The sequence below is a fragment of the Tamandua tetradactyla genome, chromosome 4 (assembly GCF_023851605.1).
Source record: "Tamandua tetradactyla isolate mTamTet1 chromosome 4, mTamTet1.pri, whole genome shotgun sequence".
Taxonomy (NCBI): Eukaryota; Metazoa; Chordata; class Mammalia; order Pilosa; family Myrmecophagidae; genus Tamandua; species Tamandua tetradactyla.
This window is the reverse complement of record NC_135330.1, coordinates 172110803-172135617: the sequence shown is the minus strand read 5'-3', so window position 1 is coordinate 172135617 and position 24815 is coordinate 172110803. Positions and strand designations below refer to the sequence as shown.

The window sequence follows — 24815 nt, the reverse complement described above, 5'->3', positions numbered from 1 at the left end:
GGCTTAGACATCCTTTAATGTTTATTTTAGGAATTTCCTCTGATGTCACATTCTGCATATGTATATCATTGTATTTACCTTACCAAATGGTATCTATATATTTATTTGTCTTTCTCCCTTACAAGATTTTAAGCAAATTGACTGCACGGACCATGCCTTTCTTCTAGGTTTAATAGGATGCCCAAAACTAGAAAGACTCATACTGAGTGGATGAATGAATGGCTGAAGGAAAATCACTTCCAAATGCAATTTAATAATTAAAAAGAACCCAGAAGGTGGGCCACGGTGGCTCAGCAGGCAGAGTTCTCACCTGTCATGCCGGATACCCAGGTTCGATTCCCAGTGCCTGCCTGCCCATGCAAAAAAGAAAAAAAAAGGAACCAGAAATCTTTTTATAATGTAATATACCCTCCAAATTCCTTTATATAACAGTTCTCCCTCCAGCCATTTTCCAGTTAAATAATTTTCTATACATTTTTAAAATTATGAAACTTATAGAAGAGTATAAAATTTATATATGCAGTTTAAAAATAATCATGAGCAAATGCTCATGTAATCACCATTCAGATTATGAAATAAAACATTACTGGTGCAATAAGAGTGCCCTGTATGCCTCCTGACATCTCATGCCCTTCTCTGCTCCCAGATAACCACTATCTTGATGGTTATAATAATCTTTTCCTTGCTTATATTTATAGTTTTACCACCTATATATGGTCTCTAAGCACTATAGCTTAATTTTGCCAATTTAAAAATTTATATAAATAGAAGCATGCCTCATACATTTTTATTGTTGTTACTAGCTTACTGGTGCATGTAGTGGCAGTTCCTTCATTTTTATATGTAGATAACATTTAAGATCAGTTTATTTTTTAATTCTATTGTAGAACATTTGATTGTTCCAGATTTTGATAAATGCTGTCAAGGCTACTGTGAACATTCTTCTTTTTTTAGTGCAATTTTTTTTTTGGCATGGGCAGGCTCTGGGAATCAAACCTAGGTCTGCAGTAGAGCAGGCAAGAATTCTGCCACTGAGCCACCATTGCCCACCCTTTTTAGTGCAGTTTTTTTTTTTTAATATCATATAATCATCCAAAATGTAAAATCAGTGGTTCACAGTAACTTCATTATAGTTGTGCATTAACCACCACAATCAATTTCAAGCATTTTCATTACTCAGAAAAAATACATACAAGAATAAAAATGTAAATGAAAAAGAACACCCAAAAACATTCCATACCTCGTCCCTCTCTTATTTATTGATTTTTTGTCCTTATTTTTTAACTCATCTGCCAAACACTGGATAAAAGGAATGTTAGTCACAAGGTTTTCACAATCACATGGTCATCCTGTAAAAACTACATAGTTATGCAGTCATCTTCAAGAATCAAGGCTGCTGGAATACAGATCAACAGTTTCAGGTATTTCCTTCCAGTTATTCTAACAACACTAAAAACTAAAAGGAGATATCTATATAATGTGTAAGAATAACCTCCAGAATAATCTGACTCTGATATCTCTTAGCCACTGAGACATTATTTTGTCTCATTTCTCTCCTCCCTGTTTTGGTCAAGAAGTTTTTCTCATTCTGATTTTGCCAGATTTCGGCTGATACCCGTGTGTTGCCCGTTTTATTAATATACAGTGTCCTTCTTTGTCTCTTATACAAATTTTTTCCAATTTTAATGTAGCTACCTCAGCTCTTTTTTCATACTGTGTGCTTGGAATATTTTTTTCCAATCTTTCACTTTCAAACTATGTTTGTCTTTTTTCCCTTTACAGCTTCTCATATGGTTCTTCCTCTATTGAATAAGCATGGAATAAAGTGAAACTTTTTTGTTTCATTAATTGTTAAGGAAGGGCCAAGCAATAATAGGTAGGAAATAATGATTTTGAATTTGTTTGTATTTTTAATGGTTTAGAGAGTTTCTTAAACACTTCAGTCTGAATAGAAAGGAAATCTAACAGAGGAAGAAAACTCCCTTTTAGCTGTGAAACTTTTATATGTGAAATCTTTAACATATAATAAAATATTTTTTGAAGAAATAAAAGCATAAGTAGAATAGCTGTAATTTAAAAATTAGACAACAACAATTGTTGGTTAGAATGTATAGGAACTAGAACCCTCATACATTGCAGAGGGGACTGCAAAATGATGCAATGTCTTTGAAGTAAGTTTGGCAGTTTAAGAAGTTAAACATAAACTTACCATATGACCCAGTAATTCCTCTATTTATCTAGTCAAGAGAAATGAAAAAGGACTTCTTTGTGAATGCTCAAAGCAGTATTATTTATAATAATAAAAAAAGTGGAAACAATCCAAATGTCCATAACCAGTGAATGGATGTCTGTATGTTGTAATACTATTAAGCAATAAAAAGGAATCAAATACGGATACACACTACAACATGGGTGGACCTTGAAAGCATATACTAACTGAAAGAAACAGATACCGAAGGCTACATGTTGTGTAACTTGGTTTATGGGTAATGTTCAGAAAAGGAAAATCTATAGAGACAGAAAGTAGATTAACATTTGCCTAGAGGTGGAAACAGGGAATGATTGCAAATGGTCACTGGCTTCTTTTTGAAATGATGGAAATGTTCTTAAATTAGATTACGGTGATAGTTTCAAATGATTGTAAATTACTGGAAATCACTGAATTGTACAATTAAAAGCAGTGAATTTTATGGTATGGAAATAAAGTTGTTAAAAAAAACAATTAGAAAAATTAGCAAACAATTAAAAAGTGTTAAGACTGTAAATTTAGGAAAATGCTATGATAAATGTCAGTGAATAGGTGGTTTTCTGGAATTGTACTGTGACAGAAAAGAGCACAGTTATCAATTGTACTGGGTTCAGGAAGATTCAGTGTTTCAAGAAATATTTGACAGGCATTGTTCCACACATACAGGAGATCGGATCACCATAAAACAAACCCCGGCATTCCTGGGGAGTTTACAATCCAGGGAAGAGAAAGATACATTAATAGTATGTTAAATAATAAGGGAAGAAAGATAGGTAGTGTGGGTGAGGTGACTGGGGAAGCCTCAGAGAAGATGGGATTTGAGTGTAGACCCCAGTTAGTCGCAGGAACAGTCACTATGATCTCAATCAAGGCACAGTCAAGACCAAAGCCCTGCAGTGGGAGCTTGCCTGCTGGGTTTGGACACCAGGCTAGCAAAGAGGCTAGTGCCAGCGTTGAAGAAACCAGGGAGAGGAGAATGTTAGAACATCAGGTTAGAGAGGTAAGAGGTGAGGGGACAGATAATATAGGATCTAGAGGTTGGTAAAGCCTTTGGCCTTGGTTCTGAGTCAGATGGGAAGACTTTGGAAGGTTTGGAGAGTGGTTTACAGTTCATTAGGCCCCAGCTGGCTGTTGATGCTAACAGCGTAAGGACACGGGGACAAGAATGGAAGCAGGAGACCATTTTGTAGACTATTTCAATAATCCAGGCAAAGATGATGGGGGATGAGGACCGGAGGACTGGACCAGGCTAGTAGAAGCGTGAGAAGTGATTGGATTCTGTATGTACTTAAAAATAGGTAATAGGGAGGTACATTCTTAATTGATGTACATTTTGGGGGCGATAGAAGAGTTTTGGGGAGGTGATAGGAAAGTTTTTGTAATGTGTAGTGGTGATGGTAAACACAACAACGTAAATGTCATTAACACCCTTGAATTTTATATCTGAATGTATTTAAAAGGGGAAACTTTAGGTGGTACGTGTTAGAAAAAATACCATAGGACTGTACAACACAGTAAACCCTAATGTGAACTGTATATTAATGGCACATTTACCTGTAACAAAGGTACCACACTAATGCAAAAATGTAAAAATGGGGGCGGGTATATGGGAACTCATTTTCTGCATGATCTTTATGTAAACCTAAAACTTCTAGTATAATAATAATAATATTAGTAATAAAAATAATAATAGAACCAACAGGATTGACAGGATTTGACGGATTGATTATGGGGTGTGAGGAAAACAGAATAATCACAGATGACTCCGTTTTTTTTCACCTGAATACTGTTAGAATGAATATGGGATATGGAGGGCCCAGAATGCTACAAATTGGGGTAAGGCCGACTGGAGTTGTTTTTTCAGTCACCCATGCGTTTATGAGAAGAGGCTCACTCCTCCGGAGCTCGGCGGCCAGGAACGCGCACAACCCCACAGGAATCCGCGGGAACTTCGCAGAGCGGAGGCGGGTTAGAAAACTCCCATTCCCAGCATGCTCCGCGGCCCGATTGGCGCGTCTGGGGGCGGGGCCTGAGGGCGCGCGTGCGCCGTAGCTGAACGCGCTGGCCGGTGCGGCGAGGCGGTCGCTTCGAGCGTGGTAGTTTGCTCCCTGAAGGGAGAGAGAGTGGTTAGGTGTACCTGGCCAGTTTTCCCTTCCCTGGTAAGTGCGGCGGTGGCGGTTGGAACGGCCAGGTTGAGGGACGGCTTCTTGAGGGAGTGGTAGCCCGCCTGCCGGCCCTGCCTCGAGGCGTTTCAAGCTCGCGTTCGTCGCTCCTCAGGGGCTGTTGGTCAGAATCTGTGAGGCGGTCTGTGTAAATTTCGTGCCTGTGGGGCGGGCACCAGTTGGTGGTGAGATTCTTCTGCTTTGTGGATTAAGAGAGCGGAGTGTGGGGAGGGGGACGGACTGGGAGAGCGGAAAGGATTCAGTTTATCACGACCAGTCACTCGGTGGTTGGACCCGAGCAGCCTCCTCGATTTGAGAGGTTCGTTCCGGGGTCCTTCGACCCACAGCGTCGCATTTGTTGAATGGATTAGAAGAGTGAATAAATATGATTCTCAAGTACCTTTTAATCTTAAACTCCTGTGAAATCTGGTTTTAAAATTTTACCCTTATATCGCTTGGCGTTTACTCGACCAGGTACAGACCCCACCCCCCTCCCCAAGAGGCGTGAACTCTTAACGTTTTTGTTTGCCCTGTGACCTCCAGCATAGTGCTGTAGACGCGTTTGTATTTGTATTATGAACCAAGTTTTAATTACAAGTTAAAGTGGTTGTAGAATTTTGATCGTTTTAGCATAAGGTATGATTTCAGTATAAGAAATGAATATCAATTGTAATAAATATTGCTGTTGAATGCTCATTACCAGTGGACGCTGCAGCATTAAATACGTACATGTGTTATCATTTAATAATCACAGCGTCTCCATTAGGTTGATGTTATTATCTGTTTGCATTTGAAGACGTAGAGGCTGATTCAGGATTCCAAACACACCATATCTGAATCCAAAGCCAACGATTATAACCTAGTCTGTCTAGACCAGGTTGCTTTGGTATTACTTTATGGAACAGTTTCAGTTTCTGAAGTACTCCACAACGTGGGCACCAGTTGTGAATAATAAACTGGTCATCATAAAGTGTAGAGGGGAGTAAAAAAAATTCGGGTTTTCGTGAGTAAAACAGTCGGGCTTTCCTGAAAAATGTTACCAGATCCCATGTTGGTAAGGAATAGTGCAGTATTCTAAGTTAAGAGAGTGGATTGAATGCGTGCATCCAATTTTACTCCCTCCTAAATTCTCACTAAAATTAGATTAAAAGGATCTTTAGAAGACATAAGCCCACAAGGGTGGGGAGAATAGGAAAGGAAAACAATAAAATATTGGACTCTAGAAAGCGAATATCCTCGCAAACCTTAACTTAATTCTAAACCAAAAGTAGGATTTCCTACTTTTGGAAATTGTTGAGGAACAATTCTATATAAACCACAAACTTTCAGAATACACTGAAACTGTCAGTACTGGACCCCTCTAGGACTGGTAGTGAAGGTAGTGGTGCTAGGAGGTGGTGTGAGGGCCTTAAATAAGGATGACTAGGTCAAAGCTGTTTGAGAAGCAATAGGGTATCTAAGTTCCCTTCCGTATTTTACACTGTTTGGTGACTGCCTTTCGCTGCCCAGGACTGGGAAGCTTATTCTTTTGCGTCAGTAAAGCAGAGGATCTTTGAACAGGGATACTACAGGCATAGTTAATTGTGGGGCTATTTTTATGAAAAGAGGGATTAAGTGAATATGTGTTCACTGAATGTTCAAGTCCCTCATGCCCTTCTCTGACTCAATTCCCAGAGCTTTTTTGGCCAGACTAGTACCCTCCAGGCTCAAGTAAAAGAATACTACAACACACACACACACACACACACACACACACACACACACATATGCACGTGAAAACATATACAATAGGTTGACCACAAAATGAATATGTCTGGGGTAGAAAGGAACTTGGTGACTGGGGAAGAATGTGAGAAGACTTCACTACATTTTTTGTTCATTCAGCTTTTGTACCATGTGTGTATATTACCAATTTAAAAATGAGTATATTTAAAATATTAATTGCAGATGAACGTGTGCTTTGACACAAATTCCTTTTCCAGGAATTACAGGTATTATCAATTGTGTGTGAAATAAGTACAGTGCACTCATTGCAGTATTGTAGTAGCGAAAGATTGGAAACAGTCATGTCAATGTTCTTAGATGGTTGATGAATAAATTATGTATGGCCTTTCCATGGTTTACTCTGCAGTCATAGAAATGAAGGAAAGAAACTCATTGTGAAAAGATATGAAGCAATCCTAATGCTATATATTAAGTGGGGAGGGGGGCTCGGGAAAATATACCACCAGTTTGTTAAAGAGGAAAATGAATATATTAGTTAATAGTATATGTATAGAATATCTCTGGAAGAAAACACAAGAAGCTAGTAATACGGGCTGCTTTTGGAGAGATCGAGATAGCAAAGCAAAAGATGAATGATGGAGACTCTCTCCTATATATTCTTGGTACCTTCTCAGTTTGAACCGTGTGATTTTTACCTCTTTGATAAATGAAAGTATATTAATGGGAAAAAAATGGGTTAGTAATGGAGATCCTGATTTTGATAATATCCTGACCAATAAAAGATCTCTAACAATAGGAAGGAATCAAGTTTCTGCCATACTAATCCTATATAGCAAACCCAAAATATCAGCGAGCTTAATATGTTTCATGCTGATGATTCTTCAGGTCAGCTATGATTTAGCTGATCTAGGCTGATCTGTGCTTAATTCTAAGCTTTAGTGTTGAGTTCACATGTGTTCTGTAGATTCTGGGACCCAGACTGAAAAACATAAAACTACCTGGGCAAGATTTTATCATGGCAGAGTGATAGCTCAAAAGGGCTGGTGGAAATTTGCCATGACTCACCTCAGAGGAGACACATAGAAACTTCCACACATACTCCATTGGTCAAAAGAATCATAGCCAAGCCCAAAAGTCAGATGTATACTCTGCCTACTGGGACATACTGCAAGGTCACATGTCTACAGGTATGGGTATTTACTTGTATTACAGGACCAAAGAATTGGGAATAATAATGATGAAAGAAATGGTTAATACAAAGATGCTGTGAAATTAAATGGTAGTTGTTTGAGAATGATGATACTTAGGAAAAATAAATACATCTTTTATACATATAGATGTATACACATGTAGGTTTGTTTGTTTGTTTTTTTGCTAAGATACAGCGTCCTACTTTGATTTGAATTATCTTAAAGCTTCCATAGTAATGTATCACATTTGCTTTATCTTATATAACATCTGCCATCACACCTGTCCATGTAACTAATTCCAAGTGCCTGCAGAAACCTTTAGGATAATATTCATTAGTTAAATAATATACATGTAAAAATACCAGTTCTTAGAGAAATCGTTCTAAATTTGCTTTAGCTACTGAACATGTTCATTCATAGTTCTTGTGTCATATCCATGTCTACCAACCCACCTTTCACCACAGAATCTTCTTTTCAGGGAGATGTCCTTTGCTTCTCAGATGTAAGGCACTTTAAGTTTGTAATTCATCAGTGAAAATGAGTCATACAGAGGTAATACATATTTTCATATATTCTGCAACTTCAGCCTTCTTCCTTTTTTGGTAATCATATGGTTCTAAGTAGTTTTCTTTCAATTTGTACTGTAAGAAGCAGTATAGTATTAGTAGTTAAGAATAAGAACTGGAGCAAACTGCCAGAATTGAATCCTAGCTAATGTCTATATAATCTTGGCTACATACTTATTCTGTTGGTAAGTACACCTACTATTCCTCAGTTTCCTCATCTGTAAAGTAGGGGATAATAATAGTACTTGCTTCCTGGAATTTTTAGGAAGGTTAAATGAGTTATTACATACAAAGCACTTATAATAGTACCTGACACACAATAGATATTATTGATATTGTTCTTTATTTGGAGACCAAGACTTAAAAATTCATAAATCATGAGGCTTTCAGAACGAATAAGTATAATTATCCAGTTGTCTGAATAGATAAGAAAGTAATTTTTTATCCTTTTATTTTCTTGAATTCCAGGTTAAATTAAAAATACCTTTTGGAAATAAATTGCTAGATGCTGTTTGTTTGGTACCTAACAAGAGCTTAACATATGGAATAATTCTTACACATGGAGCATCAGGAGATATGAATCTTCCTCATTTGATGTCACTGGCATCCCATCTTGCATCTCATGGTCTGTTTTGCCTGAGATTTACCTGTAAAGGCCTTAATATTGTGCATAGAATTAAGGCATATAAATCAGTTTTGGTAAGAAAATTTCCTTATATTTACTTATAAGACCATTCTGTTTAATACTCTTAATAAATTTAAGGCAAATTTTGTGAGAAGTCATTTACTTTAATTAAAAAATCATTTAATCATCATCCTTAGAAACTCAGCAGTACTTGAGGGTGTTTGTGGTTGGAATTTTTTTTTTTTTTGGCCACCAGTTCGTTTCCATGGCAATAAATGCTAATATCGTAAATGTTTTTTCTATGATACTAACAAGAAAGCTACTTCAGATATAATTCCCTTAGTGTACTTATATAACTTTAGAGTATAGGTCCCAAATTCTAGAATATTTTGCCTATTGTACTATACATGTACAAATCTGGCACTGCATTCTATGTTTTTTAAGATACGTTGCTTAAAATCCCTAGATAAAACTCAAATCTGAATTTTCTTTTAATGTGAATTATTTTAAGCTTGCTAAATTTTTCAGTGCTTTTAATTGATGTTAAATTTTGTATTTAGTAGGAAGCTTTTTCTGGCATTCATAGTTGCATTTGAATGTTTTTGGAAAGATAAAGTGATGTTCTCACAAATATGCCTGTATTACTTAATATATGATAGTAAAGGCATGACCAGAAGAGGAAAAGAGCTGCTTATCTTTTCCAAGAAGAATTAGTGTGGGAGATGAGGTATTATAAGGAATTCCTTAAGATTTTGTGGTTGTCTTTGCATAGCTGTTTATACATTTCAGTAATTATGAGAAATAGTATATCTTGGTTTTCTAGTGGAATATTTTATGGGAGAAGAATTTATAATTTTTGGTTAATTTTTCTAGAATTATCTAAAGACCTCAGGAGAATACAAACTTGCAGGTGTTTTCCTTGGAGGTAAGTTACAATACTTATGAATACTTTTTAAAAAATCTTCCCATTTCAATATAGAAATAGGTAACCCAGCATTAAAATTAAATGATAACAAGAAGCCAATTAAAGGAGTATTTTTTCTTTAAACCTTATATATTTATTTACTGTAGTCCAAGGACGTCTCCTGTTATTCATATCACTGAATCATTCACTTTCAAACGATGATTCCTTCACAAGGATTGTCTGTAACCCTTTCAGTATTCTTCAGGAAAAAAAATGTTTTTATTTGACTTGGGACAAGTTTTTAGCTCTTCATGAAGGTATAGGTGTCCATTGTGGATTTTGCAGCTTGTTAATTGTCACATTTTGGAGTTAAGCTATTTGTCTATATACAAATATGGCAGATGAACACTAAATGAAATCTAATTTGCCACACCATCCCTGCTACTTTATATTTCAAACTCGACTTAATTTTAATTGATTTCAGGTCGTTCAATGGGTTCAAGAGCAGCTGCTTCTGTAATGTGCCATATTGAGCCAGATGATGCTGATGATTTTGTTCGAGGTCTCGTATGTATTTCTTATCCACTGCACCATCCGAAGCAACAACATAAACTCAGAGATGAAGATCTCTTTCGTATAAAAGATCCTGTACTGTTTGTGTCAGGCTCAGCAGATGAAATGTGTGAAAAGGTGAATTACAACTCTATGTGTGAATGAGAGAAAGAGAAAGACAGCAATATCTTAGGAAGCAAGATACTACCCACAACATTCAGTCTCTTAAAAAAAAGTGATAATTTGACTAATTCTTGTTTTGTGCCTTAGTTACCCTGTTGCTTTGAAGAACCTAAAAAATATAAGCATACTAACAAAATGCATCTCCCTGGAAAGAGAGTTGGTAAAACATTTTAACTATTATTTAGAAAGTGAAAGATTAATACTTTGGGTCTTCTAAATTTGGGAATTCTGGACTGTACATTTGGCCCATTTTAATGTACAGGCAGATTATTTATTTAAAAATTGACTTAAAAAAGGGTTTGTAACTTGTGCAGATTAATAAATATTAGCCCAGTGTTGTGAAACAACTGTGTATTTCTCGGAGCATCTAATTTCCTTGGGAAAAATACTTTGAAAGAATTTACTTTTGTTCCAGTTTAACTTTTTATTGTCAGCAATAAAAGTTTGATATGTTTTGGGCATTGCTGTATCAGAGAAATGGAATGCCACTTTAGTGGACATTTCCTCACACATTCCATTGCCTAGAAAGTTGTCTTTAGAGTAGTTATTTAATGAACACTGGGTGGATGAATATTAGCATAAGCAGGGAAGAGTCATTTTTATTAAATGCCAGTAGAGAATTAGTCTGGTATCCTCTTCTTTTTGTTTCTTTAGAACTTGTTGGAAAGAGTGACACAGAAAATGAAAGCTCCTAATAAAATCCACTGGATTGAAAAGGCAAATCATTCCATGGCTGTGAGAGGACGGTCAACAAATGATGTTTTCAAAGAAATAAATACACAGATTTTGTTTTGGATCCAAGAAATCACTGAAATGGACAAGAAATAATTGTCATTAGTGAAAAACCGTGCTATCTTGAATACAAGTACGGTTAATTTGATAAAGAACAGCATACCTCAGCATATGAGATGTATTTCAGACTAAATGTTCTTTTCCCTCATTTTTTAAGCACGTTTTAATTGTGAAATTAATGTTGAAAGCACTGTTATAGTTGTATAAAGATGATGTACAAATATTGAAAGTTGTCTAAATATAATTTATTTTCATTAATATAGTTAAGTTTTGAAAAAAATTAAAATTTGTTTTTTCCAGCATTGATACTTTTGTCTTATTGATGCGCAGCTGAGAAACTAATCATATGGAGCAGTGCCATCTTTAAGAAGGGAAAACAAAATGTTACTACATTTTAAAAATGCATTAAAAATGTAAAAAAAGAAAAACAAAAAATTTAAAAACAACTAAAAACTTTACTAAATTAAGTCAATCAGAGTTTTATAGGGTGTATATTTCTACCTAATCATTTAATAAGTATCAGAGATCAGTAAAGAAGGTCATTTTCATATATGGGGTCCCAGAACATTGATTTTTTTTTTTAAATGCAATTTTATTGAGATATTCGTATGCCATATAATCATCCAAAGTGTACAATCAGTGTTTCACAGTATCATTATATAGTTGTGCATTCATCACCACAATTGGTTCTGAACATTTACACTACTCCATAAACAATAGAAAGTAAAAAAAAGCCAAAACATCCCATACCCCCTATTCCCCCCATCATTTATTTATTTTTTGTCTTTGTTTTCTTCCTCAGCTGTCCATTTACAGGATTAAAGGAGTGTCAGTTATAAGGTTTTCACAATCACTGTAAAAGCTCTTTAGTTATATAGTCATCTTCAAGAATCAAGGCTACTGGATTACAGTTCAGTGGTTTCAGGCATTTCCCTCTAGCTATTCCAATACACCAAAAACTGAAAAGGGATATCTATATAATGCATAAGAATAGCCTTCTGAATGATCTCCTGGCTCCATTTGAAATCTCTCAGCCACTGAAACAAACTTATTTTTCCATTTCTCTTCCTCCTTTTGGTCAAGAAATCTTTCTCAATTCTTCAATGCCAGGGCTAGGCTCATCCCCAGAGGTCAGGTTTCACATCGGCAGGGAGATTTACACCCCTGGGAGTCATGGTCCCACATATGGAGCAAGGAAGTGAGTTTACCTGCTGAGTTGGCTTCAAGAGAGACACTACATCTGAGCAACAAAAGAGGTTCTCTGGGGGTGACTCTTAGACATCATTATGAGTAGTTTAACTTCCCTTTACTGGAATAAAGTTCATAAGGGCAAACTCCAAGATCAAGGGCTTGGCCTATTAAATTGGCAGTCCCCAATGCTTGTGAGAATTATCAGGTCTTCCTGATATATTTCCACATTTTTCCTCAGTCCCTTAAAGGGACTTTGTAAGTACCTTTTATTTTCTGCCCAGATTACTCTGGGTTGTATTGGGATATCACACTAATCTGTACAAACCAACATGATCTCACTCCCTATTCAAGGTTCCATGTAATTACAGTGTTTGAATAAATTGACTATACAAGTTAAATTAGATAGTGTGTTACAGAAAATGTAAATTTTGCACTAAAAACATCTTTGGTCTCACACAGAAGTTGATGTTTTATCTCAATCATCATATCATTCGTTTACCCTTTAGTCTGATTAACCTTAGTCCTACTCAGATCAGCTTCATATTTCTAATAGAAATCTAATGTCTTTTTCAGCTTTTTAAACAATTGTTGTATGGGGTAGTGCTGACTTTCATAACTGCAGAATTCTAGCTCTGAATCACAGGTGTCATGCTGATACCCAAAGTTCCAGGGACCAACCAGAATATACACAAAGAGCACAATATCTCAAATTTAGAAATAACTTAAAGTTCGGGAATAATTGTGACTGCTGTAAGAGCAGAATTAAATTCTCAGAGTTTACACACTGTAGTTAGTCCACATTAGTGAGGAATTACAATATCTTGTCTTTTGTTCCTGGCTTATTTCACTCATACTGCCTTCAAAGTTCATTCACCTAGCTGCATGCCTCACAACTTCATTCCTTCTTGCAGCCACTCAATTTCCCATTTTACATATACACCACAGTTGACCCTTCTGTTCATTAGTTGATGTACACTTAGGCCACCTCCATCCATTGCAAATTGTGGATACTGCCACCATAAACACCAATGTGCAAATGTCCATTATTGTCTCCATTCTCAGTTCCTCTAGGTATATTCTAGCAATGGGGTTGCAGGATCATGGCAACCCCACCCCTAGCCTCCTATGGAAACACCACACTGCCCTCCAGAGGGGCTGCTCCTCTCAGCTTCCCTACCAACAGGGAATAGGTACATCTTTTTCTCCACTTTCTCTCCAGCACTTGTTTCCCTCTGTTCAGTTTTAAACAGTTTTATTCACACATCATACAATCCAACCTAAGTGAAAAATAAATGGCACCTGGTATAATCACATAGCCATGCCTTCACCACCACAATCTATATGAAGATATTTCCTTCTGCAAAGAATCCATACCCTTCCTCCATATCCCATGCTTGTTGCCATTTAGTGTTGGTAAAATGCTTCTGTTACGTTCAGTGGAAGCATATTCCAAAACTACTGTTGACTATAGACCCTAGCTTGCATTGATTGTATTTTTTTTTCCTGTTCTAGTTTGCTAGCTGCCCGAATGCAATATACCACAAATGGAATGGTTTTTTTAAAAGAGAAATTTAATAAATTTCTAGGTTATAGTTCTAAGGCCGAGAAAATGGCCCAATTAAAACAAGTCTATAGAAATGTCCAATCTAAGGCATCCAGGGAAAGATACCTTGGTTCAAGAAGGCCGATGAAGTTCAGGATTTCTCAAGTGGAAAGTCATATGGCAAACACAATCAGGGTTTTTCTCTCATCTGGAAAGGCATGTGGCAAACATGGGTCATCTGCTAGCTTTCTCTCCTGGCTTCCTGTTTCATGAAGCTCCCCAGGAGGCGTTTTTCTTCTTCATCTGCAAAGATCGCCAGTTGATGGACTCTCTGCTTCTCGTGGCTATGTCATTCTCTGTTCTCTCAGAATCTCCTGCTTTCTCCAAACTGTTTCCTCTTTTATAGGATTCCAGTAAAGTAATTAAGACCCACCTAAAATAGGTGGGTACATGTCTCCACCTAATCCAGTTTAATAGCCACTCTTGATTGAGTCACATCTCTAGGGAGGTGATTGAATTACAGTTTCAAACATAGAGTGCTGAATAGGGATTAATCCTAATTACAAAATGGAACTAGGATTAAAACATGGCTTTTTCAGGGTGCATACATCCTTTCAAACTGGCACACATGTATATCATCTGTTCTAGTTTGCTAGCTGCTGGAATATGATATATCAGAAAAACAGAATGGTTTTTAAAAAGGGAAATTTATTAAGTTGCAAGTTTACAGTTCTAAAGCCATGAAAATATCCAAATTAAAGCAAGGATATAGAAATGTCCAATCTAAGGCATCCAAGGAAAGATAGGAGAAGCCTTCTTGGTTGAAGAAGGCTGATGACATTCAGGGTTTCTCTCTCGACTGGAAAGGCATATGGCAAACATGGCAACATCTGCTAGCTTTCTCTCCAGGCTCCTTGTTTCATGAAACTCCCCAAAGGGCATTTTCCTTCTTCATCTCCAAAGGTCTCTGGCTGTGTGTGCTGTCATGGTTCTAGTCACTCTCTCACTTTCTCCAAAATGTTTCTTCTTTTAAAGGATTCCAGTAAACTAATCAAAACCCACATGGAATGGGTGGAGTCACAGCTCCATCTAGTCAAAGGTTAATACCTGCAATTGGGCATGTAACATCTCTGTGGAGATGATCTAATCAATTTTCCAACCTACAGTAGGGAATAGGGATTAAAAGAAAAGGCTGCCTCCACAAGACTGATCAGGATTAAAACATGGCTTTTCTAGGGAACATAATTCTTTCAAACTGGCACACCATCCCATTTTCAACACCTTGCAATGTTGATGTTCATTTGTTCTCTCTCATGCATAAACATTCTTATATTTGTACATTTAATCATCATCATTGATCACTCTAGGTTTCACTAAGTTATGCAGTTCCTGTCTATCTTCTATCTTTCCTTCTGATGTCATATATGCCTCTACTCTTCCTTTTCAACCATACTCACATTCAGCTTTATTTTGTGTACTTTACAGTACTGTGCTATCATGAGAGAGTATTGTGCTATCCATCTCTGAATTTTTACAATCAGTCCTTTTGCACAATCTGTATTCCTTCAGCACCAAATGCTTAATTCTACCTTATTTTATCTTCTGAAAACCTGTATTCTCAACTTTAACTCTCAAAGTTTACTCTTTAATGTTAGTTCATATTAGTGAGACCATGCAGTATTTGTCATTTTGTTTCTAGCTAATTTCACTCAACATAACGTCCTCAAGGTTCATCTGTGTTATTGCATGTGTCATGGCTTTATTCTGATATATCATATATTATTATTTATTTTCTCTTTTTATCCTTACTGATAGAATTCATTTCTATACTCTTCTCCAGACCACTCTCTCCTGTCTTTTCCTATCTTCTCATAGTGCTCCCTTTAGTATTTTTTGTAGAGAAGATCTCTTGTTCACGAATTCTCTCAGTGTGTGTTTGTCTGAAAATATTTTAAACTTTCCCTCAGTTTTGAAGGACAGTTTTGCCAGATATACAATTATTTGTTGGCAATTTTTCTCTTTCTGTATCTTAAGTATATTACACAACTTCTTTCTCACTTCTGTGGTTTCCCCTGAGAAATCCATACATAGTCTGATTACGCTTCCTTTGAATATTATAGATCACTTTTCTCTTGCTGGTTTCAGAATTCTCTCTTCGTCTTTGGGATTTGACAATCTGATTAGTAAGTCTATTTGGATTTATTTTGTCTTGGATCTGTAATTTAATCTCATAAGTGATGGGAAATTTTCAGTGATTATTTCCTCTAGTATCCTTTCTGCCTCTTTTCCGTTCTCCTCTCCTTCTGGGTCACCCATAATGTGTTTATTCATGCACTTCATGTTGTCACACAATTCCCTGAGACCCTGCTTATATTTTTCCATTCTTTTCCCCTATCTATTCTTTTGTGTATAGGATTTTAGATGCTCTGTCCTCTAGTTCACTAATCCTTTATTCTACCTCTTCAAATCTACTGTTGTAATTCTCCATTGTTTTTAATCTCCTCTATTGTGCTTTCCATTCCCATAAGTTCTGCCTTTTTCAAGCTTTCAAGTTCTTCTTAATGGTAGCCCAATGTCGTCTTTAAATCCTTCATCTCTTTTGCCATATCTTCCCTCAACTCATTGTTGATTTTTGAATGGCTTTAGCATGCTTATTTGAACATCTTTAATTAGTTGTTTAAACTCCTGTATCTCATTTAAAGTGTTAGTGTATTCCTTTGACGGGACCATATCTTCATTTTTCTGAGTATGACTTGTAATTTTTTTGCTGGTGTCTAGACATTTGATTTCCTTGATTAGTTTACTCTGGAGGTCATTTTCACTTTTTCCTTAGGTTTTCTTGTTGGTCGGCTTTGCTCTCTATCTGTTCTTTGGTATTCAATTCAACTTACTCTAGACCTCTAGCATAGCTTCTGTTTATTTGATCAGAATTTTTTAGCTCTTGTTTTTCTGGTTCTTGTCTTGCTTATATGGAAACTCTTTTTTTTTTTTTTTTTTTTTTTTTTGAGGAGGGTCTCCCAGATATAATCAACCCAAATCAGATTTTCCCAGACAAGACAGATCGAGATCTCAGGAGAAGAGTGTAATCAGTAACAAGTTTTCCTGAGAATGAGACCCAGCAGGTTGTCTGGCTTTCCTGTGGAACCTCTAGACTGTGTTTTTCCTATCCTGTCCAGCATTTGGCATTTGTCAGCCCACAGTTCCCCACTGGTGTAAGTGGCATGGAGCCTTTAATTCCCACCCTGCCAGGGACATTGTTGAAGCAGAGACTGAAGTGGAAGGCAAGCTTAAGCTTTTCTGATTCCTAGTGACTGGAATCTAAATTCTCCGAAGGAGGTCCACCACTTGAACTGGACCCCACCTCCCTTTTCTTTCTTTTTTTTTTTATTAATTAAAAAAAAAAGAAAAGAAATTAACACAACATTTAGAAATCATTCCATTCTACATATGCACTCAGTAATTCTTAGTATCATCACATAGATGTATGATCATCATTTCTTAGTACATTTGCATCGATTTAGGAAAAGAACTAGCAAAACAACAGAAAAAGATATAGAATGTTAATATAGAGAAGAAATTAAAATAATAATAATAATAAAAATATAAATATATATATATATATATAAAGGAAAAAGAAAAAAACAAAAACAAAAGATACAAACAAAAAAACTACAGTTCAGGTGAGGCTTCATTCAGTGTTTTGACATAGTTACATTACGGTTAGGTATTATTGTGCTGTCCATTTTTGAGTTTTTGTATCTAGTCCTGTTGCACAGTCTGTATCCCTTCAGCTCCAATTACCCATTATCTTACCCTGTTTCTAACTCCTGCTGGTCTCTGTTACCAATGATATATTCCAAGTTGATTCTCGAATGTTGGTTCACATCAATGGGACCATACAGTATTTGTCTTTTAGTTTTTGGCTAGACTTACTCAGCATAATGTTCTCTAGGTCCATCCATGTTATTACATGCTTCATAAGTTTAGTCTATCTTAAAGCTGCATAATATTCTATCGTAGGTATACACCACAGTTTGTTTAGCCACTCGTCTGTTGATGGACATTTTGGCTGTTCCCATCTCTTTGCAATTGTAAATAATGCTGCTATAAACATTGGTGTGCAAATGTCCATTTGTGTCTTTGCCCTTAAGTCCTTTGAGTAGATACCTAGCAGTGGTATTGCTGGGTCGTAATCCATTCTGCCAGTCTTTGTCTTTTGATTGGGGAATTCAGTCCATTAACTTTTAGTGTTATTACTGTTTGGATAATATTTTCCTCTAACATTTTGCCTTTTGTATTATATATATCATATCTGATTTTCCTTCTTTCTACACTTTACTCCATACCTCTCTCTTCTGTCTCTTCGTATCTGACTCTAGTGCTCCCTTTAATATTTCTTGCAGAGCTGGTCTCTTGGTCACAAATTCTCTCAGTGACTTTTTGTCTATAAATGTTTTAATTTCTCCTTCATTTCTGAAGGACAATTTTGCTGGATATAGAAGTCTTGGTTGGAAGTTTTTCTCTTTTAGTAATTTAAATATATCATCCCACTGTCTTCTAGCTTCCATGGTTTCTGCTGAGAAATCTACACATAGTCTTATTGGGTTTCCCTTGTATGTGACAGATTGTTTTTCTCTTGCTGCTTTCAAGATCCTCTCTTTCTCTTTGACCTCTGACATTCTAACTAGTAAGTGTCTTGGAGAACGCCTATTTGGGTCTATTCTCTTTGGAGTGCGCTGCACTTCTTGGATCTGTAATTTTAGGTCTTTCATAAGAGTTGGGAAATTTTCAGTGATAATTTCTTCCATTAGTTTTTCTCCTCCTTTTCCCTTCTCTTCTCCTTCTGGGAGAAGAGAAGGGAAAACACATATATTTGTGCACTTCATATTGTCCTTCAGTTCCCTGATCCCCTGCTCAAGTTTTTCCATTCTTTTCCCTATAGTTTCTGTTTCTTTTTGGAATTCAGATGTTCCATCCTCCAGTTCACTAATTGTAGCTTCTGTCTCTTTAAATCTACCATTGTAGGTATCCATTGTTTTTTCCATCTTTTCTACTTTGGCCTTCACTCCCATAAGTTCTGTGATTTGTTTTTTCAGATTTTCTATTTCTTCTTTTTGTTCAGCCCATGTCTTCTTCATGTCTTCCCTCAATTTATTGATTTGGGTTTTGAAGAGGTTTTCCATTTCTGTTTGTATATTCACCATTAGTTGTCTCAGCTCCTGTATCTCATTTGAACTATTGGTTTGTTCCTTTGACTGGGCCATATCTTCAATTTTCCGAGTGTGATCCATTATTTTCTGCTGGTGTCTGGGCATTTGATCAGATTTCCCTGGGTGTGGGACCCGGCTGGTTGAAAGGTTTTTCTGTGAAATCTCTGGGCTCTGTTTTTCTTTTCCTGCCCAGTAGGTGGCGCTCGTGGCGCTCGTCTGTCTGTGGGTCCCACCAGTAAAAGATGCTGTGGCTCCTTTAACTTGCCAATCCAAATCTCGCAGTCGGCCCGGGAAACCGCGCGTGGAGGGGGGATCGCCGGCCACCGCGGCTTGGGGAAGTGCCGGTCCAAATTGCCCAGCTGGCCCGAGACGCCAAGCGTGGCGGGAGGGCCTCGCTATCCAACGTTCCCAGTCAGACCGGGGAGCCACGTGTGTGGAAGGGTCCCTGGTCCCCAGCCGCCCCGGCCGGGAAAACGCGCACCCCTCGGGTATCTCACCGCAGCGGATTCTCCCTGCCCGTTCAGCCGTTCCAGAATAGGGTATGCTGTCTTTTTGGTTTCTGTCGTGGCTCCGGGAGCTGTTTCGTATTGTTTCTGTTTCTTTAGCTGCTGTTCTGGAGGAGGAACTAAGACCCGCGCGTCTTACTAAGCTGCCATCTTCTCCGGAAGTCCCCCACCCCCCTTTTCTTGGGGGAAGTTACACTCTTTAGGGAATTATCTCCTTCACTTAACTTGTTACTTTGTCTCTCAAACTCTGGACTTGTCTGGGTCAGCACTGACAATTGAAAATGTCTGAGACTCTCTCTAATGAGTTACTTAGAATGTTTTTTTTAAAAAAAGGGGAAAGAAAATAATACACAAAATCCCTTTTCAGAACCAGTCTCCCCAGCCCCCAAGGTTCTCCAGTCAAGAGTTGGAGTTGGTACCCAGCTCTATGTGCCCCTTTTCTTGGGGCACAGCCGTTTTCCAGTATTCTCTGCTCAGCCAACTCCAAAATATTCCTTTTTTTTTTTTTCTTCATCAGCCCCATCTCTTCTCTATTGGGAGTGATGCCAGGGTTGCTTTCCTGCTGGCTCTGGATTTATCTGTGCTCAGAGCTTGTATTCAGCAGCTCAAATTTGTTAATTAAAACTGCAATTGGAGCTTGTTTGAGCTACCTTCCCTTGCTCCTAGTAGAAAGGACTTGTTTCCCACCAAAGAGAAATCCCAAATCAGCCTGCCATACCACTAGGAGTGGGACATTATCTTTCACAGTTTGGAAGCTTTACTTACAGCTCTGGGCAGTGATACTGGCTCTACCACCCATTCCAGTGTACAATGTGTGTCCAGTTGTGGATGTCCTACAAATAGTTGTTCCAGACAGTTCCTGGCTATTTACTAGCTGCTCTAGTAGACTAACTAAACTCTACACCTTCCTACACTGCCATCTTGCCCTGCCTCCTAGAACACTAATTTTAAGAGAGAAATAACAACTTTCATTCAAGAAAAGTTTACTGAAGTTCTGTTATAGACAAAGTCTTATTAGGTTTGCAAAAATGAGTAAACACCTCCTATAGCTTATAATCTATTGAGAATATATTAAGGGAAAAATGAAAGAAAGACTGAATAGTGGCAATAACATGTTTGTACTATCTAGGCAGAATTGGGGTATTACTTTTGCCTTGGAAAGTTCAGTTATCACCTGAACTGGACCTTGAAGATATTTAGTTATATAGGAAAAGATGGTCTCTATATTTCATATAAAGTATACAAAATGAGATGAGGTTGATGTATTTTTATAGAGATGTGTAATAAAGAATAGTTTTCTATAGTAAAAAATTAACTCCTTTGCCTAACTTTCCTACTGTTATTATGCCTTCCAGATTTCCTCAAGGTGGCCTGGGAAGCTTTCAGTTTTTTGAGGACCCTGGTGATTTTTAAATATTATTTATTTAAAAATTAAAAAAAATAATTTTTATAATTATTACATAAATAACAAAAACCTAGTTAACAATGTCCAAACTGTTCATATTACTATAGAATGAAATTCTGTACATTGAAAATTCAAAATTCCTAGATCATTCAGTGTATAATAGTTATTTACTAAATCATTCCTGAACAACATCTAAGTTTTTTAAAAGTTTATAGACTACAGGGGTGTGAGGGTAGTTCAGTGGTAGAATTCTTGCCTGTCATGCAGGAGGCCTGGGTTTGATTCCTGGCCCATGCACTTCTGAAACAAACAAACCAATAAAACAAACAAGCAAACAAAAAATTCAGCAATTGGTGCTGCAATAACAGGGTACTCACATGGAAAAAGAATGAAATGTGACCCTGCCATACAGCATGCAAAAAAAAGTGTATAGACTATAACTAACATTTTAAATTAAACTGGTGTCAAAAGGTATAAACATATTTATCGATAGATGAAAAAATATAATCATTGACCTGTTAACAAATATAAAGTGTTTGGAAATTACTAATATTGTGAGCCAGAGGTAAAACTAATGGAAAAAAGTAAAATATAAAGGACAACCTGTTATAAAGTAGACCACAATATACTTCACAAAAACTACAGTGAAGAAGTGCATTTCAATATTTACTAGTTATGCTATGCAGTTACAATATTTCAGTTTGCAAAATTAAACCATAGATGTAATGTGGATTAACATCCAAAGATATAATTTTAAACCATAGAGATAATGTAGATGATCATTTAAAGGGTTTCCCTCATTTGCCTAAGAAACTACTGCTCCATTTGGTGGAATGGCTTGCGAGTACCTGGCCATGGTTAGGGGAAATATAACTCTAGAAGAAGCAGGAGTTAGTAGGAGTTATATGTCTAAGGCTAAAATGAACATTTGTGAAAAGAGCTCATCTTTCTCTAACACAGATTTACCATATCTTATAGAAAAATACGCATATCCCCACCTCAAGTTTGAGATTTTTGGTCAAATAGCCATCCTGCCACCTCCTCTGACAGCCTCTGATTAAGGACACAGCTACTCTTCTAGACTCGTGGATCCCAACTGCGGGAGATTTTGCTCCCCAGAAGACATTTGGCAATGTCTGGAAACAATTTGGGTTGGCATGACTAGGAACTTAGGTGGGGCTGCTACTAACATGTCATAGAAAAAGGAAAGGACGTTGCTAAATATCATACAATGTGCAGGACAGCCCCCCCCCCTCCACCCCCCACCCCCCACACACACACACACACAATGTGGAATTACCTGTTCCAAAATGTCAGTAGTGCTGGAGTTGAGAAACCCTATCCTAGACAAAGCAGCTTTAGGATTATCTTTAAGCCCTCTTTCACCTTACCATTAGTCTCCTCCACACCATTCCACGCCCCTTCCCCAATCCATTCATTTCATTTTAGTAGCTAAATTCTGGGTTTTCAGTCTAAAATGCTTTGTGATCCTCCTTTGTGTTTACACTGCCACTACTCTATTCTAGGCTGTTACCAATTCTCATTTTGTATAACCACAATAGGCTAACTGATTTTCCAGTTTTATCTCCTTGCTCCAATATACCAATTGACTCCTCTAACTCAAAAACCTTTGATGGATCTCCAAACATGACAGTATTAAGGTTTAAAGTCTGTGGTTCAAAATCCTCCACATCCTTGGTCTTCCTGAAACTTTCTTCTCTGTGAATCTTTGCCTGTTACCAAGTCCTACTCATCCTTTAAGGTCTGTAAATATTTTCTTTCCCTCTTCACAGCTTTCCTTGAATTACTGGCAACCAGATATCTCTCCCTTGAACCCCCATATTTTACACCTCTCTGTTATTAATCACACTCTGCCTTCTCATGAAGCATGTATATTTGCTCTATCCCACTTATATTACAAACTCTTTCAAGTCAGAAAATAATTTTTACTCATTTTTCTTTATTCTTAGGGCACTTTATGGCTCCTTGTTCAATGCCTTATACATTTAGTATTCATAATTATTTGTTGCATTGGATGAAATTTTTTACAGAGAGAGAATTATTATGAGCAATCTCTGATTGCTACATTATTGGGACTTTTTCCTATTTCATAAAGAAAACCTAGTTCTTATGGTCCAAATAATACAAAGAATGTGACACTAGTAGATAAAACATTTTTAAAACAGAATTCTTTTCTAAGGGTTTTTCTTGGTGTCTATTCTTTATTACTATTATAATGAGCTTTATTTAATGTTCATTATTTTTATTGTCTTCATGATTTTTTTAACAGCTTTACTGAGATAGAATTCACATAACTGTCTTCATGGTTTGAAAAACCGAATCTAGTTTAGCATTTGATAGTTTTCATGCTCACTGCAGCTGAGTAAGCAGAAACTTCTAGCACAAACAAAAGACAGAAGCATCTATGCTGAAAAATAGGTAATTGTACTTTTATTAGCAGGCAAGTTCATAAGAAACAAAAATGAGAAATCCCTGGAGGGAAACACTATCTATCTCTAAGTAAACTTAAGCACCAGCAGGAGAGAAGCACGGAAGTTTCTTTTCAACTATTCAGTAGTACTAATTAGAGACTCAGTGCTATAAAGTTTGAAAAGATTTAAAGTACTAAAGAATATAGTGTTAAAACAATGAAACTCCTTTAAGGTAGTTAACATTAATTGAATTAGAGATAGTCTGTCATCCAGGTAAGAGAATTTGAGCATTTTGTCAGCCCCACTGCATTTTATACAATAACCTAATAGAATAAAAGCATCCCCAATTGTGTGTGGAAGGAGGGCAGTGGTGGTGGATGGGTGGGGTATACTTTACCATAGTTCCAGATAAATTCAGACAAAACACTGAAGTTTCTTCCAGAGTCAGTGAATCCCTACCACCCATACTGGAGGACTATCCTTTACAAGATCAGAGTCAAACCCAAATAAAGATTATATCTACTTATAAGTATAGGCTATGAACCAGTTGACTGGGACACTGTAAACGTTTTGACCATTAGGGTGTTTCATTGATCTCTTAATCTACAATACTTGGGGAAATTAAGAGCTCAATCAATCTTTGCTGCGCTGAATTGAAACTGATACCAAAGGACTAAACAGCTGCACCAGTATAATGAATAATACTCCTTTCTCAACCCAACTTGAATAAGTGAAGACAAAGGAAGAATTACTTAATTGTATCTTCAAAGGAAAGATACTCTAAATTCAGATAATATTAACACTTTTTATTAAGAGTCCAGCATACCTTGACTTTTCATGACTAAAATTGTGTTTGCTCAGTAAAGTTTACAGGCTTACTCTCTAGACTGAGGAAAAGAGAACAGTACTTACTTCTTCCTCTTGCCCCGCCTTTAATTCTGACATCAGAAAGGACATCACTTAATCAACACAGACAGGGGGAAAGGAAATTTACTGGGAGGACATTCCAAAGTTAACTTTGGTGTTCAACATATCAACGGATTGTTAGAGAGGGACAGACCCCTCTAGAAAAAATAAATCTAAAATGAGTTTTTCTGTTTTAAGAAAAAAAATCAGGCAAGCTTATAAGAGGCATGCTGTCATGAGTCCTACCTAATGGCAATGGGACATACTTACACTAAGAAAATGTTTACCTGAACTGCAGATTTAACTGGGTATCCTGTATTTTTATTTGCCAAATCTGGCAAACCTACTTTGACTCTAAAAAAAGACCATATTTTCCTGACCAGAAAAAACATAAAATACACTACTCTTGTGGTAATAGTGTTTATGTCAAATGCTTTCTACCAATTCATATTTGTTCTATACTTTTGGATTATAAGGCAATAACCCCACTATGCTAAGGAGTTGCTTATAGGATTATGTTTATTTTTATGAAATTAATAGAAGATTTTTCTAAATTTTAATTAACAAAATAAGACTGTAGCACCATACATGTCACACCAATGAACTTTCATTATTGCTAAAGTAAGTTGATATGAGCTCAGTTAAATACCCATTATGACACGTTTCTCACTTTAC

General features: G+C 36.8%; 1 protein-coding gene across 4 annotated transcripts; it reads left to right on the top strand.

Moving 5' to 3' along the window:
• Window positions 1–4281: 4281 nt before the first annotated feature.
• On the top strand, window positions 4282–11243 carry TEX30 (testis expressed 30). Of its 4 annotated transcripts, none has more exons than XM_077158619.1 (6): window positions 4282–4407; window positions 7804–7877; window positions 8360–8590; window positions 9390–9441; window positions 9905–10110; window positions 10810–11243. In XM_077158619.1, the coding sequence occupies exons 2-6, from the start codon at window positions 7863–7865 to the stop codon at window positions 10981–10983; spliced, it is 678 nt and encodes a 225-aa protein (XP_077014734.1). In that variant the 5' UTR covers window positions 4282–4407; window positions 7804–7862; the 3' UTR covers window positions 10984–11243. The 4 variants fall into 4 exon arrangements, with proteins under 4 accessions (XP_077014734.1, XP_077014737.1, XP_077014736.1 ...); XM_077158621.1 differs by lacking the exon at window positions 4282–4407 and adding an exon at window positions 4435–4595; XM_077158620.1 differs by lacking the exon at window positions 4282–4407 and adding an exon at window positions 4602–4729.
• The last annotated feature ends 13572 nt before the right edge of the window (window positions 11244–24815 follow it).